Source organism: Gekko japonicus, unplaced genomic scaffold, assembly GCF_001447785.1.
Source record: "Gekko japonicus isolate JY-2015 unplaced genomic scaffold, Gekko_japonicus_V1.1 scaffold58, whole genome shotgun sequence".
Lineage (NCBI taxonomy): Eukaryota > Metazoa > Chordata > Lepidosauria > Squamata > Gekkonidae > Gekko > Gekko japonicus.
Window position 1 is genome coordinate 1,393,994 of NW_015162475.1, and position 23,556 is coordinate 1,417,549.

Below are 23,556 nucleotides of genomic sequence, written 5' to 3' on the forward strand. Positions count from 1 at the left end.
ATGTAGATGTTCTTAGAAGTTGACAGCTCCAGTTAAAGGGTCCTCAGGCAGGAGATGTTAGGAGAGACCTTTCTGTCCCTGAAACCCAGGAAAGCTGCTCCAACCAGAGTGGACACTACTGACAGAGATGAGCAATACCCTGAGTTGGTGTAGGTTTAATGTGAGTGTTGCGTCAAGTGAAATGATGGAGACACCAGGAAGAAGTGTTTCTTTCCGTTTCTCAGAGGCTTTTACTGCTACAATAATTCAGCTCTGCTGTTAAGTCATGTAATCCAGTTACAGTTATAATAAAGCCTTCTCATAATTTTGCACACTTTAAATAGGAATATATTTATTCTTCCAGATCTCTCTCTTATAAAAAGAAGGCACTTGTTTGTTAACTGATAGGAACAACTGTAATTCAGTGCTGTAAGTTCCTTGTTTAATTTCCAGTAATAAACTGCTGCTTGTTATGAATGAAGTTCACCACAAAACACATTGATATATTAGGCCAATATTAGCTGCCACATGACTATGTCTTTATCTCTGAAAGTTAACTGCCAGATTGGCTCCATTCAGCAGCAGACATCTGACAGAGAAGTAGTTTTCTACACAAGGTGTGTTTTTTTGTCATGGGGGTGGGGGGGCACCAGGCTGCTAGGTGACAGAGAAAGAAACCTGAGGTATTATTTTCGCTGACTACCTATTCAGAACAGGAGGACAGCTTTGTTATATCCGTTTTGCTAACTTCCTCATGATCACTGGAAACAGCTAATAGAGAAAGCCTATATTCTGACAGAATATATTGTTATATTTTAAGTGTTGTTTAACAACTGTCAGAGACCACTACAGGCCAGCAACAATGGTAGCTGGACAGTAATAATATATTTGAGCCAAGACTGGAGGAGGACAGTCACTTCCAACCTTATTTCTTGAGCTACTCTGGAGCTGAAGGGGCCAGGAGCACAGACATTGTGGAGCCAGATTTCAAATGTCATGGCTGAGAGAAGAGTTCTCTTCTCTGCTGTTCAAATTCCTCCTGGCAGATGGTGCCTGATAACAGGAAACAAATGTCTAGATTGGAGATGCTGAATGGAAAAAGCCACACAATGGCTAGTTGTTCATGACCACCATATTCTTGACACCATTAAGTACAAGGTTCAAAAAAGATCACACATTCTTCAGCACACAATTCCCAACTAGGCCGTATCTCCATAATCCACATCTTTCCTCATGGCTTTTTCCAGTATTCCCAAATATTGTCTTTCTCTCTTCTGAATATACTCTCATTAAAGCAATTTTAACATTAATGAGAAAGTTCCTTCATTCTGATTCTGTAAGCAGCTTTTTAAAAATGTTGTGGAAGAAGGCATCACAGTAAAAACAATGCCATCCCTCAGTCTCTTCCTTCTGTTGCATCGTTGCCAAAAGAATTTTGGAATGATTTCTTCAGCTGGTAAAAATAAAAACAAGGAAGAGTTATCAGTTTAGAAGTTAGAGGCAAAGGAGCCAGATTCATGTAAATAAAAATGCAGCACACAAAGCAAAACCTACAAATCATGAAAAGCAAAGGGGCATTATTAATTACTTAATAGAGTCTACTGAGACCCTTTCTGAATTTTTCAGATTGTAGAAATGCTCATGTACAAATCCACAATGTTTCCTATATAGAGTTGCCAGCCCCCAGGTCCGGGTGGGGGTTCCCCCCACTTCTGGTGGCTTCAATCTGCCCCCGCCTTCACCCCCACCCCTGAGAGCAACCACCCGAGTGACCACTCGCCCAGCCACCCCTCTCCCTCCCCTCTTGCCCAATTTAAAGGGCTTCAGATGGTTGGTGGGAACCACATGCCCCCCCCCGACCTGCTGGATGGCCCTTTAAATCCAGCAGGAGGGAGGGAGGGGGAGGTTGCAGGCACAGGATCAGCTCATAAAAGGACCCTTTAAAGGGACTTTTTGTGAGCGGGGTGGGGGCTGTGGCGTGGGGGTCCCACCCCGCTTGCAAAAAGACCCTTTAAAGGGTCTTTTTATGAGTAGAGCCTGCACCCATGATCTCCCCCTCCCTCCCTCCTGCTGGATTTAAAAGGCTATCCAGCTGGTTGGCGGGCCACGTGGTCCCCACTGACCAGCTGAAGTCCTTTAAATTGGGCAAGAGGGAAGGGGGGGTGGCCTGGTGGGCAGTCACTCTTGGGGGGTGGCTTGGCGGCATCCCCACCCACACCCAGAAACTCCCCCCAATCCCCCCCCTGGATCAAGGAGGGGACCTGACAATCCTATTCCTAAAAAATGCAGTTAGTTCCCTAGATTCCAAAGTGAGCCTTCCCCACGCCAAGTTCCTCCAAATTAGAAACTGAAATTTTTATGTAAACCTTGGATCAATACAATGTATTAGTGATTCATGGCATTAAGGATGTGAAATATTCAGAGTCTGAATAAGATTTCAGGTACTTGGCTACCAAAGCAAGATGTTCCACTGCTGTAGTTCTCTTGACTCTGTGTGTATCAACCAGTGGATCCCAGGGTAGATTTGGCCTCCAAATAATTGTCACCACTATCAAATGTTAACCAAAGTATGTAAATGTACAGTTTTATATGCAATGTTTGACTTGAACTCATATGCTTAAAACCCTTACTGTGCCATCCTCTATTTAAACAGCTTCCATCCTCCCTTATGTCTGGAGAACAGGTTGGGATCTGAAATACAGACTCCATCCCTGCTCCAGGTATCAGACAAAATGCATGCTTACATTCTGCAAAAAGGCCTTGAAGTCCAGTTTTGGCTGAGGAGGACCTTTCACTTCCTTTTTACTGCTCTGCAGTTCCTTGGAGTCTACTCTAGAATCCATCTTGCTTGGAGGTAAAGGTGAGGCCTGCAGCACCTCCGTTTTTCTTAATAAGGAGGTTGAGGGGCTGGGTGGGACTGTCACACTCCTACTTGGAGGCCGGTGGTGGATATCTCTGGAACATCCAGCTCTGGACAAGAAAGGAGTGGTGGCAGCAGTGGTGGTGGCATCTGGAAGAGTGTGCTCACGCCGAGCTTCAGAAATCCCAAGTTCTGAGCACAGATTAGACTGCTCGCCCAACAGCTGGTCCAGCTGCTGTAAAGAAAAGATTTGTTGTTGTTGTTTTTAAATAATTACAACAGACCAGACAACACACGGTAACCAAGTGGAGCTCCTCTCTACATTTCAGAGAGAGCAATGGGGGGTTATACTTCTGTCAAAAGTTATTACTAATTTTTTGGCATTTATAACCTTATGAGCAAAGATTGATGGTGTGAAGAGAGCAGCTGAGCTGGAGTTTCACAAATTTCAATTTTTGTATAAAAATCTGCATTGTTGAAGGAGGAGAAACTTTTATTAAATAACTAATGCATTGCACCAACCTCCCCCCCCCGGAAAGCAAAGTGTCCCTCTGCTTTTTGTCCAGGAGTCAAACACATCTGTACAAAATAATCCAAATGCTGTGGAACCTGACTGCACTTAAGAGTGCTTGTACATGCTCTCTGGATGCCTTTCCCCCAGCACCTGTGACTAGTAGCAACTCCACCACAGCTGGAATTATATAGGCTGAAGAGGATGCTCAAGAGCTTAATCAAACTTGGACAAACCAGACCCAGGCTGTGCCGTGGACGCTGCTGGGGGAGACTTTGGGGACTTTTGCAGTAGGCCTTCCAAGCCACTGCCAGTTTTACCACAGACTTTTCACGGATTCCTAAAGAGGTATGACTTCACTTCCAGGTTTTCCCTGGCGGTGACATCACAGTTGGCTAGATCCAATCCTCTGTGTTTTATGGAAGCAGGACAAAACCACCAAGCACTGAAACATGTAAGAAAATGTTTGGTAATGTGGTATTGGTAGCTGCCTGAGCCATTGATTCAAAGCAAAAAAAGGAAAGAAAAGTGGTGCATTCTTACATTTGGGAATCATGACAGGGAATTATCTAAATATAATAATAAGTAAACACCAACCGTTGCAACTGTGTGCTTCTGTCTATTAGCTTGGCCTATTCTGGTCTTATGCATTAACAGCAAACTGTGTGCTAGTTGGTTGCTCTTCATGCATTTTAACTGCTGCCTGCCGTCCTCATTCATGAGTCCTAGCTGCTTGCTAGTATATTGTCTGACAAAAGTCTGGGCCTCTGAAGAATACTGCCCATATTTGCCCTGGCCACATATGCAGTTGGGAAAATGAATTGTACCACTAGAAACTTAGGGTGGAGGACTATCAGGAGGGGTCATGACCCCATGGCCAAGCTAGGGCTGCCATTCCCCCAGTGGGGCCAGGGGAGCCCTCGATTTCAGGGCCCCCAATCTGCTATGACTCAGCTGGCTAACAGGGAAAGCCCCACCACCGAGAAGCTCCTTCCCGGTGGCACCGGTGCGATGACATCACCCAGGAATGATGTCATCATGTTTCCAACACCGGGGACAATGCTCTAGGTGTTGGGCAAAACTCTATGGTTTTGAGGCCCAAAAAACCATAGAGTTTTGCCCAAAACCTAGAGCGTTGTCCACAGCATTGGAATCGCGATGATGTCACTTCTAGGTGACGTCGCATCAGAAGGACTACAGGAAGGATTGGGAGTCCCCCTGCCAGCAGCCAGGTAGGGCCTGGCAACCTTAGGCAGAGTGCCTGCTTTGCATGCAAAAGGTTGCAGGTTCCAACTCCAGCATCTCTAGTGAGAAGGCTGAGATAGCAGATGATGCAAAAGACCTATCCTGGAAACCCCATCTAGCTGCTGCCAGTAGACAAGGCTGCCCTTGATAGGCCAAAGGTCTGACTTAGCATAAGGAAGCTTTGTGTGTATGCTTGAATGCTTTCCCCCTCCATGGAAAAGAATCGCCGCAAGAAAAGAAACTAGCAAGGCAGAAAGAAATATTCTAGTCCAGCTGTGCTATGCAAATTTTCTACTAGCGGGGTGATTTTTATGTAGGAGGTGATTTGAAAATGTGATCTCCCACTTGCACTCTCCACTCCACCACCTTGGAGTCCATTCCCTTGCACATGTAGATCAAGCCTCAGTTATGACAACAGGACTGTGAACTGCTTTCCAAGAAGTCTGTAGGTAGTCAGGCCAATGGTAAAGCACTGACTATGATACTGGATGTAGTATTTTGGCACAGTCCTAAAACCATCTGCATTTAAGGGACTCTTAATGCAGAGCACAATGACAGAAATAACACAATGCTCTACCATTGATGGAACGTACCATCAGAATTCCCTCCCTAACCTGGCGAGCACGATCCTTCAGCTGGCATTCCAGCTCAGCAACCTCTCGCCGAACAGCTTGGCGCAAGGCCTGGAGTTGTCTTCTCTCCTCTCTGTGGAAGATGGCCAAGTGAAAAGAAACAGAAAACACTCCGTGAAACCCTTGACCTCCAATATCAACCAGCTGTATTACAAAGGAAGAAAAAGCCATTGAGTCAATGATGAAGTGATGTCAAATGCAGTTTGTATGGTTGCAATTGGCTGAACCATGCTGGACTCCTGGCCACAGCATTTCACTGCAAGTGAATAATCACATGGACAGCTTCATGTGTGAATATGGTCTGGTTTAAGTACAAAGATGCCGTGACTTGGATGACCCAGACTAGCCCGATCTTGTCAGATCTTGAAAGCTAAGCAAGGTCAGCCCTGGTCAGTACTTGGATGGGAGACTACCAAGGAAGTCCAGGGTTACTATGCAGAGGCAGGTCACCTCTTGCCTTGTAAACGTATGACCAGGTCGTCAGGCAGAGTCTGGATGGCACTTTCCACCACCAAGTGCCAGGACATGGATGCATGTGCTTATGAGCAGAACTGCTGAACTTTTACAGCTGCAATTATACTGGGCCTTCATCTTCAAGAGATGTGTCTGAAGAAGAAGGTTACCTATTTTCTGCTGGAATAATTTAATAGTAATAAATTCAGTTGTGGGTTGTATTCTACCATTCTGATCTGCCAAGTGCAGAACTTCCCTCTGGCTTAAAGAACATTCCTGCAAAAGATGGGGCTTTTTGTTAGAAGAAGTCTCTTTGTACTAGTGCAAGGGTGGCCAAACTTGCTCAACGTAAGAGCCACATAGAATAAACGTCAGACGTTTGAGAGCCGCAAGACATGAACAAATACTACACACGTTTTTACTGGGAGATTTGCAAATTTGCTTTCTATTAACATTAAACGAGGCTGCCAAAAATAATAACAAAAGCGGTAAAAAGCAGATACCGAGAATGGTATTTACTTGTCCAGTGATATTTGTCTGCTAATGATATTGAGCTTCCCCAGGCCGCCCTGCCAGGAGCTGCACAAGATGTGTGAAAGAGCCGCATACGGCTCCAGAGGAAGTCTCTACATTTAGCTGATCAGAGCGGTAAAAAGCAATCCAGCATTCTCTTGGATTTGCATTTTTTTAAAAAAATACATTTTATGTCATACCATTGCACGAATCTTTTGCCAGGGCACAGATTAACAACTGGGTTTTCCCTTTCCCCAAGTGATAAGGTAGGTGACTACAAAACCATAACTGTAAGAGCAGCAAATCTGTCATTAAATCAGTTGGGAGAAGGGATGGATTAAGGGATAATTGCCCAATTGTCTCAAGAGCTACCACACTGGCTAGAACTGTATACAATTTATATCATTGTCATAACTGCTTTAGTGGTGAGCATTCTATTTTGAAGGACAGAAGTTTTGTATATGGGTTTGAAGGCGACATCGAAGTCTTTCCATACACGGCAAAACACATTGTGTATGTGCATTTTGTACAGGAAACATCTGGATGTTACAAAGGCTGTGCTGTGATAAACAACGTCATCTGCACACCCTTACCGTCCTTCATCTGATATGGCGCTGGAAAAGAGGATCTCTTGCTCTGTCAGGTGCTGCTCAATCTCATCCAGCCGTTCGCGAAACTTTTGGCACGAATTTTTCATAGCTTCGATTTCATGAACTGTGCACTAAACGTAAGATTATGAAGAGGCAATGGTTTGTTATGGTTTTGCACCTGCTAAAAGTAGGCAGACTGGTCTGTTACAGAGAGCTTGACTAAGAGAAGTTCATTTCCAGGAATTTCTACACCTTTGGGAAGAATCAATTTGGAGACCTCCAGATGCTAATGAAAGCCTCACATAAAACCCTGTAAGATTTCCATCTGTTGAACTACAGCCATCTCTTTCTTGGCATTCCCATTTCTCCCTCTTTTACTGAGAAGCTGACAGAGAACTGTCTTTCACAATGGCAATTTCCACTTCTCTCTGTGTGATATACACTGTGAGGTCCAGACACGTAAGCACATCTCTGAGCCAAGGGCACATGTATGTTTATCCTTTCTTTTTAAAAAGGTCAAACTAGCTGAGATCTGTGACTGGATCAACATCCCCCCCCCCCAAGGCAGCTACAGTTAGCAAATTTTATTGGGTTGCAGTGTGAGGGGTGGGGGAGTGGCTTAAATAGGGTGGCCAAGCCCCCAGCTGAGGTGCAAAACTCCCCACCCTCAGCGCCTGCTGCCTGCTGCCACTCCAAAAAACAAAAAACCCTCACTGGCATGCCAAGTGTGATGATGACACTTCCATGGAAAACCTCTAGGAATCGCCAGAGACTCTAGTTTTTAAAAAACATAGAGTTTCTGGATCATCACTTCTGGGTTTTCTCCAGAACTGATGTCATCGTGCTGGCACTACTGCCACTAGGGCTGCCAAGCCGCGGCGGGGGATCCGCATGTCTTCACAGGATCCCTGCCGCGGGGGACAGCGATATGTGTTGCACCACCATCGCCAGGATGTGACACTACGCGTCGCTCTGGCAACGGGGCTGTTTGGAGTCCTGTTGCCAGAGCGACGCGTAGCCTCACATCCTGGCGACGGCGATGCAACGCGTATTGCTGTCCCCTGCAGCAGGGATCCTGTGTAGACGTGCGGATCCCCCGCCGCGGCTTGGCAGCCCTAACTGCCACCCACCATGGCTCCACCCCAACCCTCCCGCCAGTTCAGGCTTAACCCTTTCCCTTTCATACACTGCTTTCCTGATCCAAATGTGCCCTTCCCCCAATTGCTGACTGCTAAATTTGTCATGCCTTAATTAGTAACTTCTCCTGCCAACCTAGCAGTTCAAAAGCAAGAAACTGCAAGTAGATAAATAGGTACCACTTCAGTGGGAAGGTAACAGCGTTCCGTGCGCCCTGGTGTTTAGTCATGCCGGCCACATGACCACGGAAATGTCTTCGGACAACTCTGGCTCTTCGGCTTTGAAACGGAGATGAGCACCGCAACCCTTTCGAGCTTTCGAGCAAGGGAACCTCTACCTTTACTTTAATTAGTGACTTGGAGGGGGGGAAAGGAGAAAACCGTATGATTTCATCTGTTTTTGGCTCAAAGTACAGTTCTTGGCAAAAAGCTGTGTTGCAAAGACATTAGAATACCTTTTAGGCTTACTGGGTGAAAGAAAAGTATCTCATAGCCAATGCTCCCTCTAAGCTGTGGAGTAGGGTTGCCAAGTCCATCTTCCACCCCCAGCGGGGGACTTTGGGGGCGTTCCTGGAGGGGGTGGGGCATCCCCAACATGATGACGTCACGTTGGGGATGTCTGCTGCCCCCCCACCTGCCCGTGCGCCGGATCTCCAGAAACGGCAGTTTCCTGCACTTAAAGTAGCCGGCAGCCGCCATTTCCCCTTTAAGAGCAGCTGCGTTTCCCTTTTAAGAACGAAGCTGGCATTTCCCTGCAAGCTTGCGGAGTTTGCGCTTGGGATGAAACACGGGCTGCACACACTTAAAGGGAGAGAGATGGGTGGCTGTGGGTGTTGGGGGTGGGGCTTCCCCCGCCGGCCATCTGGCCGGCGGCAGGTAACCCCCCCAAAACGGGGGACCCCCGGCAAACCGGGGGGGTTGGCAACCCTACTGTGGAGTCTTGTGAGCAAAAACTCTACTTTGTGAGCTACTGGTATTAAAGTTGTGAGCAAGCGATTTGGCTACTGCATAAATTAGTTTGCTCTGGAGCCATCCTTCCTGAGCGAAGACAAAAATCTGTGAGCCAGAGGCTAAAAAACCTGTGAGCTAGCTCACACTAACTCAGCTTAGAGGGAACACTGTCATAGCTATGTATCAGTCAGGATAAGATGAAAGCATAAAGTGCGGTCATATGTATTTGAAAGGGCTTCTGGGCCAGTTGTGAGTCATTTATGAAACACTGCCATCTTGTGGACATCTGTCATTAACTGACTACTCCACAAAAATCTTGCAGTGAAGACATCACTAGCATTGTTAGTGACCCCCCCAAAAAAACACGTTGTTTACATGTGAAACACTAAGGGCCAGGCCTCTGCAACTACTATCTGGGTTGCCAGCAGAAAAAGAAAGAAAACTCAGTCGGGTGCAGACCAAATGCATAGGCTCTCTTAGAAGCATGATCACATTGTAGTCTGAAGCGTGGAGGGCATGGAACATGCCATGCACATTGGCTTTATTTTCAGAACTAGGAATTATATAAATCAAAAGTTGGCAACTCTACCTATGAAAAGAAAGGATGTGGCAATTTCCCTCCATATTTCAGACCACAAAAGAGGCTGGGTGTGTGTGTGTGAAACTGGATCAATGATGGAGGCTAACGGAATCAGGCAGGTCAGGCTTTGAGGTATCCTTTTTTGTGTCTTTTTCTTCTCATATGATGTTGGTGTGAGCCTTTCGTTCCCCTCTTTTTCAAGGCTGGTTTTCCTAACGTGTTTGTTTCTTTTATGCCATTTATATGTAACCGACAACAAAAGTAGCATTAAAAAACACAACAAAACTAACAAAAAAAATGCAAGGAAGCAAACGAAAAGAATGAAAATAAAGACTCGCACAAAGGAAACACAAAAAGGGATTTCCAAGTGAAACACCATGGTTCCAAAATTTGGTAGCATCCCTAGTAGAACTAAGACAGAATCTGGGCAGGCCAGTGTAGAAGGGTGAGTCTTCTGTACCTCCTGATATTGTGCTCCTGTGGGTCTGTGGACCATCCCACCCCCCAAAAAAATAATAATTGTAGGGGGCAAACTGGGAGTCTGCTGCAGAAGGGAGAAATCCGCAAAACTGTCCTTCCCTCCTCCGCAGACACAAATGCCGTTCCGCCCAAGGCACTGCTGTTGTGCTGATGGAATTGCTCTTTAGGATCCAAACCATTGTTCCTCAAGACAGATACTCTGCCTGGGAGACTACTGGGAAATGGTGGGGCCATAGATAAGCAAATAACTGAAGAGATACTCACAGAAGAAATGTTTCTCGTTGCTGTGTCCTGCAACAGCTTCAGTGTTTTCAGGAGCTGTAGCTCTAGGGTGGCACAAGACGAGCAGCACGTCACAGGAGGCGTGCACAAAGGCGCTAGAGGGAAAGATCGCAGGGAACAGCAGTGTCGAGAGCTCAAAGGACAGCAGTGACCTCTGTGCTGGGCACACCAGGCATGGCAATGTTCGTAGCAGCAAGACCGGTATTCCCCATGCAGCCCGGTGTCTAGAGAGGCAGACTTGACAAGATGGCTGTGCCTGTGGAGTGAAGGGAGGAAAGGAAACAGAGGGAACACTTTTTGCTTGGCGTGACTCCTCTCAGTTTGGACTGACACTTCCTTCACTTCCTTATCTTCTTCCTTTAAAGCACCCAATACCGAAGGAGTTAGGGGCTCGTCCTCAGAATGCTGGGAGGCCTTGGATGTGAAATCCAGAGACCGGCCTTTTACAGCTGTGTCGTCCAAGTGGATGCTCTGCATACTCGACAGGAGCATAGAAGGCATCTGGACGGTTACAGATCTGAAAGGACCACGGTTTGCTTCAAAGCTGGGGACACTCTCGTCCTTGCCCAGCTTGGTGCTCGCTGATAATCCATCTTCATGGCAGTAAGAAGAAAGGCTGGAATCCTGAAGAGGGCTTCTTGAAATAGCACTGATCTCACGTTGTGCAGCTGGGTCCCCCCGCTCAGTTTCTGATGCCAGAGCTATATCTGAAGGTCTGCATGCTCTACCAAAACCAACAGACGGTCTGATAGAATCCTGACAATGGTTTGTGACACCAATGTCTGTGGGGGGAACAGGGAAATCCAACTCACTATCCCACCGCTTTCCTTCTACACTTTCTCCAATACCTTCCTCTTCATTTTCTCTACACAATCCCCCAGTTTCCTCTTCACTCAAAAGTCCCTCACTTTCCTTCCTGTCCACACATACCCAGTCATTGCTGAGTATCGTGGGGCTTGTACACCCTATCTCAGTGGCAGTGGAGCCTGGATTTTCATGCATTTCACAGGAGTATGAAAGCCAGTTCCCTTCTGGAGAGCTGGCGTCATCCTTATCCAGGCTGTTAATACGATGGCAAGCAATGCGGTCTTCTACGCAACTGTCCTCTTCTTTCGCCGATTGTCCTTTTTGATCTTGCATCTCCTTCTCATGAGTCTCGTGTTCTGTTTCACTGGCTACACCTTCATACTGACCACTGGAGTTCTCCATTAGGTCATCCTCTTCATTTATGGAATAGAAGACTTCCTCTCCTGGGAAAGTCTGTTCTCTGCTTAGAGTGGGCAGTAGTAGGACGTTGCCACCATCGGTGGTGGAGGTGACAGCACCAGATGTCTCTGCATGGGGATGAGAATCCTGGCTACATTGTGCCAACTCCTTCCTGTGTCTCAGGTATGCTTGATTATCCTGGACACTGCAGCTAAGTCTCAGATTCCCAGAAAGAGATAAGGCCTGGAAATAAAATAAGGTTCCTTTAGTATGATTGTGTTTCCAACACAGTCACAGTCGTTTGCCCTGCAATACTAAGCAGAGTTCTAAGACCATTCAGTGGACTAAGGCGGGGGTGACGCTGCTTAGGACGGCACTGTTAATTGGACAGTTTTGGGGTCTTTTTAAAAAATTCTATTTATTTCTTTGTTTTATGTCTCACACTTTCCCCAGAATAATCCCTACTTACCTGCAGAGGTAAGGGCTCTGATGGATCTTCCAGAAATCCACTGCTGTCAGACTGACAACTGTTTGTTCTTGTTACAATCACATCTATAGTCAGAAAAAATAATGGTGAGGAATACTACGAAAGCTAGGGTTGCCAAGTCAGAAGCGGCGCTGGAGCGGGGGACTCCAGCGCTGCTTCAAGAGTGCGCGCATGCGCACGAAGCGTGCACGTGCCGCAACCCCGTCACCCGGAAGTGACGCGACCATGCTGGGCACGCTGGAGGCGGGGCCACGGCCATCTGAGGGAAAACCATAGAGTTTTCCCTTGGATGACTGTGGCCCCACGCCCAGCATTCCCGGCGTGCCCGCGTCACTTCCGGGTGACATGCACGTCGCGTGCTTTGGGGGGGGGTCCCCCCCGGGGCCTGATCTGCCGGCGGGGGGGAACGGGCCTTTGGGCCGGGGGTTTCCCCGCCCCCCAGGAAGACTTGACAAGCCTAAGGTAAGCGGATTAAGCCTTGGTGGTTTCAGCCCAAAGAAAGAGGCTATTTCTATGTGTGTTAAATGTCATTAAGTTGCTTCCAACCTATGGCGACACAATGAATTAATGCCTTCCAAAATGTTCTGTCATTAACAGCTTTGCTTGGGTCTTGCAAACTGAGCACCATGGCTTCCTTGATTGAGTCAATCCATCTCATGTTGGTTCCTCCTCTTTCCTGCTGCCTTCAACTTTCCCTAGCATTATTGTCCCTCCCCTCCCCCAGTGATTCTTGTCTTCTCATAATGTGACCAAAGTACAACTAGTTCTACACATATCACTTCAATAGTCCTAAATTATGTTAGCAGAGAAGCTGATAAATGCATATCTGATGTATGTATCTCTAGGTCCATGGGTCTCAAACCTTTTGAAGTAGGACTTTCTTCTTACTTTCTTCTTACTTTTTCAGAACCTACTTGCCAAGTACCTCCATACTACAAAGTAATGCCCACTAACTCTGTAGGAGTTTATATGGCTGCCAACTGTTTAAGATCTAGGCTGAATTTTTGTTTCCCTCCTGTTGCAGGTACTTAAAGCCTGGGTTTGTCCAAAGGCATGAGCCTTTTGGTGCAAGCTGAAGGGAAACAGCCCAAGGGCTTGTAGCCTGTGACCTCGAATTATGCCAGCGGATCCCAGACCAGAATGTTTACTGTACCTATTGTTTCTTTTCCATTGGCTTGTTTACATTGTGTTTTATAAATGGTTTGTTTAATTGGAACGGGATTATTTGTAAATTGCTTTGGATCCCCATTACAAAGAAAAGTGGATTATATATAACTAGGAATAAGACCTATTGTGGAAATAAATACAACGAGCTCTAGAAAGAGGCTCTGGGTGCGTGCCCTGGCCTTCGGCACTCAGCATCATTTTGCTGTGGTGACCTCAGCAGGGTACAATGACACAGATCTTACCGTTTTCTCCAGGGAAACTGATCTCTGCCATCTGAAGAGCAGTTGTGATTCTGAGTGATCACCAGCCCTCCCCTGGAGATTGGCAACAATGGTTCCCCAGGAAGAAATAGCTGGTTTGGAGGGTAGAGTCTATGGCTTTGTACCTGTCTGAGGTGCCAACCCTCCTCAAACTCCACTTTCTCCAGGCACCACTCCTCAAATCTCCAGGAATTTCCCAACCTGGAGGTGGCAACTCTATTTCCTTCCCAGCCAACTAGCAACATACCATTATCTGCCCCTCTGACTTCAGGTTTCCATCTCTTCCTCCCTCCCTGTAGCCTCTACCTACACTCTTTCTCCACAGTGGGGACCCAAGCAGGAGGGAAGCGATCTCAGCAGGATATAATGACACAGAGTCCACCCTGCAAAGCAGCCATTTTTTCCAGGGGAGTTGATCTCTGCCATGTAGAGAGCAGTTTAAATTCTAAGTGATCGCCAGCCCTCACCTAGAAATTGACAGCAATGGTTTCCCAGGAGGAAAAGTACAGTCTTTCTCCACAGTGGAGACCAAAGCAGCTTACATCATTCTCCTCTCCTCCTTTTGATCTGCACAACAACCCTGTGAGGTAGGTTAGGCTGAAAGTCTGTGACTGGTCCGAAATCACCCACTCAACTTCCACAGCAAGAACCTGGGTCTGGCAGACCGTTCTCTGAAGTGCTAACTGCTACACCTAGGGTAGCCAACCTCCAAGTGGAGCCTAAAGATTGCCAGGTATCACAATTGAACTCCAGACAACAGATCTCTCCCCCCTGGAGAACATAACTGCTTTGGAGGGTGGGCTCTATGGCATTCTATTCAGCTGAGGCCTCTACCCTCCCCAAACTCTGGCTTCCGTAGACTCCACCACAGAATATCCAGGAATTTCCCAACCTTGAGCTGGCAATCCTATTCAGGACTGGCCCCAATGAGTTCTCCACAAAGGCCTGAAAAGCACCTCCTGCTTTTGCCTTTTTACTGACAGAACCAAGCGTGGTTGCCTAGCAACAGCCATTGAGGGAAACGTTAGTCCCACAGGAGCGAAGCAGGTGAAATGTCTTAATCAGGAGAGTCAGCCATTTGGCAGTTTATTCTGTGGGAGAAGAGTGTCTTGGCTGGCAGTGAGTGGGGGAGAGGAGCGGACCCAGCACCCAGTCAATGGCACACAAGTAATTTATTACAGAGCAACAGGCTGTATTGTACAGCAAAGCCCACATCTGCCATTTAGCAGCCTTTTCCAGCTGACCCGGGTTCTCATTCTCTTCATTCCAGGCCTCACAACCCACCTGCAAGACAGTTGCAATTTGCAATTCATTTTGGGACCCTGACCCGAAGTTTAAGAACCAGTGCTTTTGGGGGCAGCCAAATACGAGATGCAGAAATCTTTGTCCAAAAGCTGTCCCAGATGCTAAAAAGGGACTGAGGAGAAGACCTGAGAAAATGCAGACATAGGAATAATACATCAAGAGGGTTTTTAAAAATAATAATAATAATCTATTTTTACATTTATATTTACATTTACAAAAATATACCCCAAACCCAAGTAATTAAGACAGGCTTTCACAAAATACGTTATGCTATAAAACAATCTATTAGAAAACTAAAATACTGCTGAGTAGTAAAAATGCCCCTCTGACTTATACCCCATTTTCTGTCCCAATGGGGACCCACAGCACCTTACAATAGTATGTGCATTTGATATTTTGTAGGTTTGTTTTTTTCCCTTTTTGGACAGAAAATAGTTTTGGGGAGGAGGCAGCCATAGAAAAGCACTGTGAGAACAGAAAAACCAGGTCATTCCCCATCTAGAAAGCTCACCTGCCTTTCCTCTTGAAAAACACTGGGTCAGGTAGCCTCAGGCTGCAATCACACACACTAAATAATCAATGAATCGCCCCTCCGCACCAAGGGCTCCCTATGGAGTTGGCAATGATGCGCATACTGTGAAGGGGGGGGAACAACGGCACAGAGTTGGGATGGCCTGATCAGACCATCCCGATGCCATGAGAGTGCGCTGGAGCGATCAGACACAGGAAAGTCCGTCTGTGGCCCATCGCAACCTGTTTACTACTGGATTTCCCCCGGTGTCTTTCAACTCTGGTTCTGCAGTGGAGCAGAACAGGTTGCCAGTGGCTGTGGGGCACTTCCCAGATGTTGTTGTCTGATCGCGCCCTAACACAGCATTCGCACCTATGTCGGGTCTAATTGTGTGTATGATGGAGAAGTTAAATGGTGGCAGTAGATGTGGGGGGGGGGTAGGGAAGAGAGCTGCAGGAAAGCAGTATGAAAGGTCAGAATCCTTTTTACACACTTGAGGACAGGTGCAAATGGTTCAAAAACAAATGAAATTTGTTGAACAGTAGACATTGCTGATCACAGCTTGTGGATGGCTTGCAAACCGAACCATCCAGATGATCAACTAGAGCCAGCGTGGTGTAGTCTTGAGAGTGTCAAACTAGGATCTGGGAGACTTGGGTTTGAATCCTCACTCTGCCATGGAAGCTCACTGGCAGTGTTCCCTCTAAGCTGAGTTAGTGTGAGCTAGCTCACAGTTTTTTAGCCTCCGGCTCACACATTTTTGTCTTATCTCATGAAGGAGGGCTCCAGAGTAACCTAATTGATGCAGCAGCCCAGTTGCTCACTCACAACTTTGATGCCAGTCGCTCACAAAGTGGAATTTTTGCTCACAAGACTCCACGGCTTAGAGGGAACATTGCTCACTGGACAACGCTGGGCTGGTCACTCCTCCTCAATCTAACGTACCTCACAGGAGTGTTGTGAAGATAAGATGGAGAGAGCAATGTTCGCCGCTTTGGGACCCCATTGGGAAGAAAGGCAGGGTACAAATTAAGCAAATAATAAAATAAATCTAAAGATCAATGAGAAAATGTAATCCTCTTTCCTGCGTTTGCCCCTGATTCCTTAGGTCGTAACTCCCTGCAATAACACTCTGCATAGGACACTCCGCAAACTACTCTATGATCTGGAGGACGTCAGAGCACGAGACATGCGGATCCACAGTCGCTTCAAAAAACAGAAATGACCAAACATGGAAACAAGACATCACGTGTTATCACAAACACACATCCCTAACACATACAGATACCCAGAGATATTCACGGCAATAATGTTTTATGTTGTTTGACCCTCGGTCACCCAAAGGACAATGTGGACAGTGACATTTTGTGATGAGCTATCTCTGCCACTGTGACCAAGACATTTGTAAGTTATCTCAAAACATCCCCATCATTCAATCACTCTCTGCACCCACACTGTGTTCCCAGAGACCCCGGAGGAAGGAGGAGGTGGGATGGGGTCTTATAACATGATAGGGGAGTCACACAGTACGTACAGTTAAGGATAGGATAGAGACTGCTCACCGCCAGGAGGCTATTTTCAGTGGCATTTCCATGGTGACGGTAATGTATGCTCCCAGCCCGGGCTCCCCACAAAGAAGAGCATTGTTTTGGCTCTCCGTGCAGCTGTTCAACATCCACTTTGTTCTGCGCTCTCACTGTACGCCATTCCCACCGGGGTCTCTGCCTTGCTCTCGCTTAGCATTCCCGTTCCCAGCTGCATCATTTAATGCCGGTTTCTCTGAGCGTTCATTACTTCCCTGAGCAATCTGGGGTTTATTTATTATTACTTTGAAAAGATATGCTTTTGCCTATAAACAATGCCTATTAATTAGGTGCTAATTCCAGATTAACAACGAGGCGCTTCTTAAGAAGCTGGTTTAGGACGCCTAGTTTCTAATCACAGTTACGAATTGCCTGGTGGAGTTACACGTTCAACGGATGTTTCTTGGCTTTAACAAATGTCATTCCCCTGTTGGGGCAAAAGCAGAGGAGATACGGGGAAGGCCGTGATCAGATCTCCCCAAACTGGGTTCTTACATGGCTGCATACTGAGGAGATCCGATGAGGAAGTTTCCACCCTCTCCCCACTATGCTGCTGTGGGGGGATCCAGTTTGGGTAAGAACTGTGGCACAGTGAAGAGGGGATTGAGCCCTCCCACCCACTGTGGACTTGCCATCTCTGGCCTGAAACTGGACAACTCTAGGCCTCCCCGTGGAAGAGATAAGGGATTAGATTCCCATGGATCTGTTCTACTAATGGTAGTAAACGGTTGTTGTTGTTGTTCAGTCGCACAGTTGAGTCCAACTCTTCACAACCCCATGGACAAGATCATGCCAGGCCCTCCTGTCTTCCGCTGTCCTCTGAAGTTTGCTCAATTTCATGTTCATTGCATCGATGACACTGTCTAACCATCTCATCCTTTGCCGTCCCCGTCTTCTTTGACCTTCAGTTTCATTATCTGGCCTTCCAGGGAACAGTCAGGGTTGATTTCTTTTAGGATTGACTGATTTGATCTTCTTGCAGTCCAAGGGACTCTCAAGAGTCTTCTCCAGCACCATAGTTCAAAAGAATCTATTCTTCGGCGCTCGGCCTTCCTTATAGTCCAGCTCTCACAGCCATACATGACTACTGGGAATACCATTGCTTTGAGCTTCCCCTAATGTAAGAGATGAGTGAGATCCAGTCCAAGGTCCTAAATCTATTTGGGCTTATTTCTAACCCTGGGATATTCCAACTCTTACTCTAAGCATTTAATCTTCCTAGTAACCCTGTGAAGCAGTCAAGGCTAAAAGAGGTTCAAAACAGGAGGGTTCCTACCTGGGTGGCCCAGCACAACGGACACTCTGAGCCCTGCACAGCGCTGGCTCTTCTCCACCACTTACGCTTTTGCTTCAAAGTGCAAATGAAATTGCAATCTCGTTAAGCTTTTTTTTAATTCGGCTACTGTATCTTAGTAAACTTAGATTAAGGTTGCTATTAATTGCAGAGGTCCATAGGCCATCGCTACAAGATAAGCACAATCTTCTGTTACAGGACTATTAAACAAAGCTGTAAAAACAATCATCGTTGTTGCGTATTGACCTTAATAAACTTCAGCCTCATTTTAACTATTGCTAGGATGAAGGAAGCAGAAGGAGGAAAGAGGGCTATGCCACTGTTCAGTAGAAACAATGCGGGGGATCCCAAAAGGTGCTGTGGAAAAGACTTGAAAAGGCAGTACATTTTGAACTAATTTTTTCATCAAGGAACTCTATTTTATCACAGAGAGTTCTTTACAGTTTGGTGTAGTGGTTAAGTGCGCGGACTCTAATCTGGGAGAACCGGGTTTGATTCCCCACTCCTCCACTTGCACCTGGCTGGATGTCCTTGGGCAAGCCATAGTTCTGACAAGAGCTGTCCTCGAAAAAGAGCAGTTTCTCTCAGAGCTCTCTTAGCCCCACCTACCTCACAGGGTGTCTGTTGCGGGGAGGGGAAGGGAAAGGAGTTTGTAAGCCGCTCTGAGACTCCTTCGGGTAGTGAAGGGCAGGGTATAAATCCAATCTCTTCTCTTCTTCTCTTCTTTCCTCTTCATAAACTCTTTGGGAAATTAGTCACAGATGTCTAAATGCCCTTGCATAAAAATGGAATTGGGTTCTCATATCAGATAAGGGAGACCTAGGGCTAGGCGATTTAACAGCTTAAATGCTTTCTGAAATTCTTCCTTACAATCAGCAATAGAACACTACAGAAAAGTCTAGTGCAGAAAATCTCTCCCTTACATAAAAGCTACAGTGTCACTGAATTGTCACAAAAATTAGGCTACACCAAGAAACGTGTTGCAGCATGGAATGTCCACAAGGTGGCAGCAGCAGACAAACCTCCGGTGTCCAACTGGCAACAGCAATGATACTTCTTTTTGTTTGTTTTTTGGGACCTTTGTGGCTTCGATTTTTTCTTGTCTTTGCCCATGCTGGTTACAGAAACAGCAGCAGAGCAAAGATCTTTATAAAACTAGTCCTGTGAACCCAAGATATGCAGCCTGCTTTTGAAACAGATTCGGGTGTTCAAAGGCAAAAAAATAAAAAAATCTGGGCTAGTTCTAGAGCCTTGTATAATCCTAAGGAGTTTTGGAGAGCCTTGCTTAAAGCTTTCGACAATGATAATTCTAGAGGGTTAGCCATGTTAATCTGTTGAAGCAGAAGAAAAGTCCAGTGGCACCTTAAAGACTAGCAATATTTATCCCATCATAAACTTTTGTGAGTCAGAGCTCACATCCGATGAATGAGGTGTAGATTAATAGCAAATATATACTTACAATTACAAGTACCTGTATCTACTACTGATGTGCATGTTGAGTATCTGAGGAAGTGAACTCTGACTTATAAAAAGATTGGTGTTGGAATAAATTTTGTGCGACGGGACTTTTGTTTTACTTGGCCTAAGGCACACACTGAGGTGGCGAGCAAGTCCCATTGAACTCAGTGGGCCTTACTTCTGAGTAAACACAATTGAGATCAGGCTGGAAGACATAGTACTATACATGAGTGCTCAAGTACCAGTGCAAGAAAGGAGCCATAGGTCAATGACAGAGCACATGCCGTGCATGCAGACAGTCCTAGGGTCATCCTTGCTCACAAACTTTTTAAACAAAACCACCAGGATCCCAGCTGCCTTAGACCCATTGATGTCAAAGCACCAAAAAGCAAGAGATCTGATAATTAGAAATGCACGTCTATATGTATGAGGTAGTTTAAGAGATATAATATTGTTATTATTACTCTCATGCACGGCTATTTTTGGGCGCCCATGTAGCATGGGCTACAGAAGGAAGGTCTGGAGTGTAATGTATTGGAATGCTTACATGAATTGCCCCATTCGCCTCCCATGTTAAGCTTGAGCCAGACGAAGGCTCCTCCGCACTCAAACGCTATTGGTCGCTCTGCAAAAGCGACCAATCTGAGAAGGACTAATTCCCAGAGCGGGAAGAGCTCTCATTGGTCCTTATCTGCACAACCCCATTGGTTGTTTAATGTAAATAGGCGTGGCTACATTAGCCCGGGAATGTTTAAAAGGAACCTAGCTCCCAATGTTAATCTGTTCTGGTTATGAATGCTTTAAGCGTTTGTTCGTTCCTTACAATAAAGCTGATTCACTTTGCTGAAATCACTCTCCGGATCTTTGTTAGTGGTGATCTAACATGGAGAGTGACCCCCCGGCGACTCCAAGGTGGGCAGGCCAGGGGGCCCCTGAAAGGATCAGGGAGGCAATCAAATGCCTCCCTGTGCCTTCCCTGGCCTGCCCAAGGGTCGGTTTGCCCGGGTGCCCCGCAGCCACGGGGCGCCTGGGCAAGCCAAGGGAAGGCATGGGGGGATGCCCTTATATGCCAATGCAGAGCTCACATCCGATGAATGAGGTGTAGATTAATAGCAAATATATACTTACAATTACAAGTACCTGTATCTACTACTGATGTGCATGTTGAGTATCTGAGGAAGTGAACTCTGACTTATAAAAAGATTGGTGTTGGAATAAATTTTGTGCGACGGGACTTTTGTTTTACTTGGCCTAAGGCACACACTGAGGTGGCGAGCAAGTCCCATTGAACTCAGTGGGCCTTACTTCTGAGTAAACACAATTGAGATCAGGCTGGAAGACATAGTACTATACATGAGTGCTCAAGTACCAGTGCAAGAAAGGAGCCATAGGTCAATGACAGAGCACATGCCGTGCATGCAGACAGTCCTAGGGTCATCCTTGCTCACAAACTTTTTAAACAAAACCACCAGGATCCCAGCTGCCTTAGACCCATTGATGTCAAAGCACCAAAAAGCAAGAGATCTGATAATTAGAAATGCACGTCTATATGTATGAGGTAGTTTAAGAGATATAATATTGTTATTATTACTCTCATGCACGGCTATTTTTGGGCGCCCATGTAGCATGGGCTACAGAAGGAAGGTCTGGAGTGTAATGTATTGGAATGCTTACATGAATTGCCCCATTCGCCTCCCATGTTAAGCTTGAGCCAGACGAAGGCTCCTCCGCACTCAAACGCTATTGGTCGCTCTGCAAAAGCGACCAATCTGAGAAGGACTAATTCCCAGAGCGGGAAGAGCTCTCATTGGTCCTTATCTGCACAACCCCATTGGTTGTTTAATGTAAATAGGCGTGGCTACATTAGCCCGGGAATGTTTAAAAGGAACCTAGCTCCCAATGTTAATCTGTTCTGGTTATGAATGCTTTAAGCGTTTGTTCGTTCCTTACAATAAAGCTGATTCACTTTGCTGAAATCACTCTCCGGATCTTTGTTAGTGGTGATCTAACATGGAGAGTGACCCCCCGGCGACTCCAAGGTGGGCAGGCCAGGGGGCCCCTGAAAGGATCAGGGAGGCAATCAAATGCCTCCCTGTGCCTTCCCTGGCCTGCCCAAGGGTCGGTTTGCCCGGGTGCCCCGCAGCCACGGGGCGCCTGGGCAAGCCAAGGGAAGGCATGGGGGTATGCCCTTATATGCCAATGAGCTGCACTGTCAGGGGTGTGGCCTAATATGTTAATGACTTTCTGCTGTTGGGTGTGGCCTATTATGCTAATGAGTTCCTGCTGGGCTTTTTCTACAAAAAAAGCCCTGCTCTCATGTATGTTTGTCTGTCTATTTGTTTAAAACAATAAAAACTATTATTACATATAAAAAAAGAAATTCACGTCTGTAGTTCAGCTAAAATGAAGTTTCACAAAGTTCTGAAACGCCCCCTCCCATTTTTTTCCTGGAGGTTGAGGAAGACAGCACTTCTGTGGAAGGCCTTGGGAGAGGGCTGAATCCACTTGGGACTTTTCCTTCTTTCTCTCTCCTGCTGGGGCCCACTAACACACCTGAAATTTTGTTCCAGGGGCATCAGTGGACCTCAAGAATAGCACAGGGGGCAAGGTGGGAGCCTGCGGTGGAAGGGAGAGTCAGTGGAAATTGCAGCCCCTTCTTCTGCATACGGAGCTACAGTCCCATCAGCTGGAACAGACAGTTGGGCTCTCCCTAATACGATTATTTTATTCCCAGGCTCACTTGACTGTGTGGCTTCTTCTCTTTTTACTGTTTATCCTCCAAACTTCCAGAAGAGACCAGGGAGGAGAACTTGGACTAAGGGAGTGGCCCAATGCATATCTGCACATCTGACTAAACAAAAGAATGCGATGGATCAGAATTATCCTGTGTCCTCTTCAAGGATGGGCTGCCAATGGATAGCCAAAGCCGGTTACATAGCAATGGAACAGAGCCCCATGGAGCTGCACCACTCTGAAATAAGGGGCGTGCATTCCATGAAATTTGGAGGTACGCCAGGGCTATTTTTGAAAAAGAAATGCACAGGAACGGAGTTCCGGCTGGCTCCCAAGTTGACCACACCCAGCAGGAACTCATTAGTATAATAGGCCACACCCAATAGCAGAAACTTATTAGGAATGGCTACATTAGGGGTGTGTGGCCTAACATGCAAAGGAGTTCCTGCTACCAAAAAAGCCCCAGGTTTTGACAACAAACAAGGTAAACAGAATAACAAGCAAAAGGTGGGTGTGGCTGGATGACTATACTTCTGGTAACATGGGGGTGCAGCCTAATATGCTAATGAGCTATGGCTGTTGGGGTGTGGCCTAATACGTTAACAAGTTTCTGTTGTTGGGTGTGGCCTATTATGCTGATGAGCTCCTGCTGGGCTTTTTCTACAAAAAAAGCCCTGGAGGTACCCCATTCACAAAGCAGGCTTTTAATGTGTTCTGTAAATCAAAGCTTTCAAGTGTGATCACCACTTTTCTGGGACTAAGCTCAAATGGACAACACGGGACTTACTTCTTAGTGGACCTGCTTAGGAGCCCTTCCTTGTAGTCTAAGGCAGCGGTCAGATGGGCTTTTTATGCTGGTGTCACCACCAGTGTTCCCTCTAAGCTGTGTGAGCTAGCTCACAGTTTCTTAGCCTCTGGCTCACACATTTTTGTTTGAGCTCAGGAAGGAGGGCTCCAAAAGCAAACTAACTGATGCAGTAGCCATATCACTTGCTCACCACTTTAATGCCAGCAGCTCACAAAACAGAATTTTTGCTCACAAGACTCCACAGCTTAGAGGGAGCATTGGTCACCACTGCTCCCTAACGGATTTAAAATGCTTGATCAGACAGCAACATCTGTATCTCGTCCTGAACTCGTTGGCCTCCCGCAATCACCACAGTCTGTTCACAGCCGTCTCGACACTGGGAAAATCAGATACCTTATGGTTGTTTCCAACTTCAGCCCACATTTCCACCAATCTGGATTGACTCCTAGCAATTTGAAGCCATTTAGGACATCTGAACATTTTCCTTGCGCTTTCGCTATATATTTTTTTAAACAGTCGGCAATGTGGGCAT

At 46.5% G+C, this 23,556-nt stretch overlaps 1 protein-coding gene across 1 annotated transcript in view; it reads right to left on the minus strand.

Moving 5' to 3' along the window:
- Nucleotides 1-1,375: 1,375 nt before the first annotated feature.
- CCDC129 (coiled-coil domain containing 129) overlaps nt 1,376-23,556 on the minus strand; it is a 65,621-nt gene continuing 43,440 nt past the window's right edge. The window contains exons 10-16 of the mRNA XM_015405731.1: nt 11,888-11,970; nt 11,121-11,661; nt 10,195-10,805; nt 6,787-6,914; nt 5,189-5,300; nt 2,724-3,074; nt 1,376-1,432 (exon numbers count right to left, since the gene is read on the minus strand). Coding sequence (XP_015261217.1) covers nt 1,376-1,432; nt 2,724-3,074; nt 5,189-5,300; nt 6,787-6,914; nt 10,195-10,805; nt 11,121-11,661; nt 11,888-11,970 — 1,883 coding nt within the window. The remainder of the gene's footprint in view (nt 1,433-2,723; nt 3,075-5,188; nt 5,301-6,786; nt 6,915-10,194; nt 10,806-11,120; nt 11,662-11,887; nt 11,971-23,556) is intronic.